We start from the raw sequence: 3,666 nt of genomic DNA on the forward strand, positions 1-3,666 counted from the left end.
CTCAACTAGTGAGCAGACCAGTCTCTATATGGGATCCGAACCCTCGGCGGGAGCGCCGCCACACTCTACCAAGTGCGCCACCGGGCCAGCCCTGGTCATCTTTAAAAAAAAAAAAATGGGAATAGAAATCATGTATATCATCCAAATAGGATCATTCATAAAAATAGCTAACATTTATTGAGCATTCAGTATGCCAAGCACCATTCTAAACCTTTCATATGAATTAGTACATTTAATCTTCACAGAATTTTTTAAAAATTAAGATATAATTCATATGCCATAAAATTCACCCTTTTAAAGTATACAATTCAGTGGATTTTAGTATATTCACAAGGTTGTGCGACCACCAGTACTATCTAATTTCATAACATTTTCATCGCCCTAGAGAGAAACCCAGTGCCTATTTGCAGTCATTCTACATTCCCATCCCCTGGCAGTCACAAACCTTTCTGTGTTTACGGATTTCCCTATTCTGGATATTTTGTGTGAATGGAATCATACAATATGTGGCTTTTTGTGTCTGGCTTCTTTAACTTATTGTAAGTGTAATATTTTCAAGGTTGGTCTGTATTATAGAATGAATTGGTTTTTCATTCCTTTTTATTGCCAAATAATATTCCATTTTATGGATATGCCACATTTTGTGTATTCATTAGTTAATGGACATTTGGTTGTTTTCACATTTTGCCCATTAATAGTGCGCTGCAAACATTCATGTTCATGTTTTTGTATGAAAGTATGTTTTCATTTCTCTTGGCTGTGTACCTAAGAGCAGGATTGCTGGGTCATATGATAACTCTATGTTTAACATTTTGGAGAATTGCCATATTGTTGAAATAATACTTTGAAGAGATGTTTTCATTGTCTCTTAGTGTCTTCCCTCTGAAATCGAAGTGAAATACAAAATGGCTGAATGTTATACAATGCTAAAACAAGATAAAGATGCGATTGCTATACTTGATGGGATCCCTTCAAGGCAAAGAACTCCCAAAGTAAGTTGAGATAACAATTTGTTATATTTTTTTCTCCTCCCAGCCCTCCCAACCATGTGTTCTCCATGTTTTCGCTATGCATTAGGGAGTCTATCTGGATATTTTATTCATGACTCCAGTTCTCACTTTTTTCCCCTATTAATGGAGCGGGGTTCAGAGAGATAGATGAACGACTTTCTTTGGAGACCCTGAAGATTCAGCTGATGAGAAGCTATGCATTAGGGAGTCTATCTGGATATTTTATTCATGACTCCAGTTCTCACTTTTTTCCCCTATTAATGGAGTGGGGTTCAGAGAGATAGATGAACGACTTTCTTTGGAGACCCTGAAGATTCAGCTGATGAGAATGATATTGGAGAATACTATAAGTACTTTATCTTTTGGTACTTCTTGCTGTAAGAAATAGCAATTTGTAAAACACGTCCAGGTGGCCAAAAGCACTTCTTTAGAACTTCATTTTTTGTGTGTTCCGTAGTTGTACCTATTTGGTAGTGGGAATGGTTTTATTAATCCCTTTGTTTTCAAAATCAGGACTACCAAGATCGCTTTGTACTTATTTATGTGTGGAATATATATTTGTGTTTGATTTGTCAGCATATTATAGTGAAGAAAACACCTCTAACTGAAATCAAGAGATCTCTTGTCTTGTTTGAGTTTAGGGAATATAAACTGTGAACTTGGGCAAGTTACTAATCTCTGAACTTTACTACTTTTTTTCCCCCTTATTTATAAAATGAAGATAATAGTATCTTTTCTGTTAAATTTACGTATGTGAAAATACTTTTTAAAGTACTATTCTGCAAGGAGTGTTATATTGGGCATCTTTGATCAGTTTTTTGGTGTGGTTTTTTTTGGTTTTTTTATTGGCAGGATCAACCAGGTAATGATCAGGGTTTTAAGTCTAGTTTAGAACAACAGTAAGAATCCTTGCTCTTAGGATTGAATTCATATCAGTATTTAATATTCTAACATATACTCTTATGTCATCTGTACTCCTCACTTCGTTGAAAAATCATTCTCTGCAACTTGTGCTTAAATAAGGAATTTTATAGGTAATAAGATGTCTATGTACATCCTCCTGCTCTTTTAAGACAAGGAATCTGAGCAATAGTGACTGGTGTATTTTAGTGCTGCTTCATCCAAGTGTTGCTGAATTTAAAAAGTAACCATATTTGATGAGAACGTGTTTAAGCACCTCCTCATATTGAGGAATTATTTACTATTTTCTGAGTTTTTAAAACTAAGGTATTTTCCCAGTATATTTTATGATGGTGGAGCTATTAAAAACACTTGGGGGGCTGGCCACATAGCTTAATTGGTTAGAGCACAGCCTTATAACACCAAGGTCATGGGTTCAGATCCCGGTACCAGCCAGCCAACCAAAAAACACACTTGGAAGTACAAGGGTACTTCAAAAAGTTCATGGAAAGATTCATATTATGTGGGTGTGGGGTGGGGTTGTGGCTGGCCAGTACAGGGATCCAAACCCTTGACCTCGATGTTATTAATTATCTTTTAATTCTCTTTTTCTACAAACTTTTTGAAGCACCCTTGTATTATGGACTAACCTGTCTCCTAATAAGCTTGGATGCTGTGTACTAATTGTGTACTGGTAACCTGTGAAAGTCTCTTTTACCCAAAGAATAATTTTTTTTGCATGTGTGAAGAGTGTCTGCTGCTATACTCAAGGTGTCTTCCTTTTGGAAGAAACCATTTTTATCATAAACTTCAAATGGTACTATTCCTTATCTTATTATAAATGTACCATAATTTCCTCCTTAATGCCTTGGGGGAGTTTGGGAGACACTTTTGAAAAATGAATAATGGCAAAGAAGCTCAGCTTTGTGGTATCCAGTGCTCTAAGAAGGAGTAGAAGAGTCTGCATTTGTTAGGAGTATATGTCCTTTATTCTGTAGAGCTCTTGTAGCCAGGAGCTAAAATGAATAATGGCAAAGAAGCTCAGCTTTGTGGTATCCAGTGCTCTAAGAAGGAGTAGAGGAGTCTGCATTTGTTAGGAGTATATGTCCTTTATTCTGTAGAGCTCTTGTAGCCAGGAGCTAACGAAGATGTGCGCCTCAAACACAAACCTGTAATATTTACAGTTTTTCTTTCTTGTCTGTTAGGGAGTTAACTGGCTTCTCAGTCTATATAAAGGACAAGGAAGTGAGTCAAAATACATCCAAATGAACGTCTGTTAACGTATGGTAAACACCACCACACATTCCCTCACACTTTAAAGGAAAATTCCAGTGTTAGGTTATTATATCTTGATGAATCTTCAACTTTTAAGAGTACATACCAACATACGGTTTTTCACTCTTTTTTTATAAAGTAATGACTGCTTGTGTTTTTAACTGTGCAATGTGGCTTTATGATATTCCCAAGTAAGGATCTGTTTTAAAAAGAATTGAGTTTTTCACTAGGTAGTACTCAAAACTCATTCTTCCAAAGTGAAGTCAAGTAGCTTAAAGGAAATTTTGATATTTGTTGAGACGGATGGTCCATCAGTCATAGTTTGTTAATTACAAGCAGTCAAGAAAGAATCTTAAATTTAACCTTTATTGTTTTCAAGTATTGACACCAATACTGGAGTTTTCCTTTAAGTACCTTCCTTTGCATTTTCAAAATAGCCGAAAATGGAAAATCTGAGGTCAAATAAAAAATAGTTTTAACA

The 3,666-nt window shown here is 35.7% G+C and overlaps 1 protein-coding gene across 3 annotated transcripts in view; it reads left to right on the forward strand.

Moving 5' to 3' along the window:
* ANAPC7 (anaphase promoting complex subunit 7) overlaps positions 1-3,666 on the forward strand; it is a 24,728-nt gene that overhangs the window by 6,377 nt on the left and 14,685 nt on the right. For all 3 annotated transcript variants that reach the window (XM_008570446.1, XM_008570447.1, XM_008570448.1), the window contains exon 3: positions 873-992. In XM_008570446.1, coding sequence (XP_008568668.1) covers positions 873-992 — 120 coding nt within the window. The remainder of the gene's footprint in view (positions 1-872; positions 993-3,666) is intronic.

The sequence above is a fragment of the Galeopterus variegatus genome, unplaced genomic scaffold, assembly GCF_000696425.1.
Source record: "Galeopterus variegatus unplaced genomic scaffold, G_variegatus-3.0.2 Scaffold604, whole genome shotgun sequence".
NCBI classification, from domain to species: domain Eukaryota; kingdom Metazoa; phylum Chordata; class Mammalia; order Dermoptera; family Cynocephalidae; genus Galeopterus; species Galeopterus variegatus.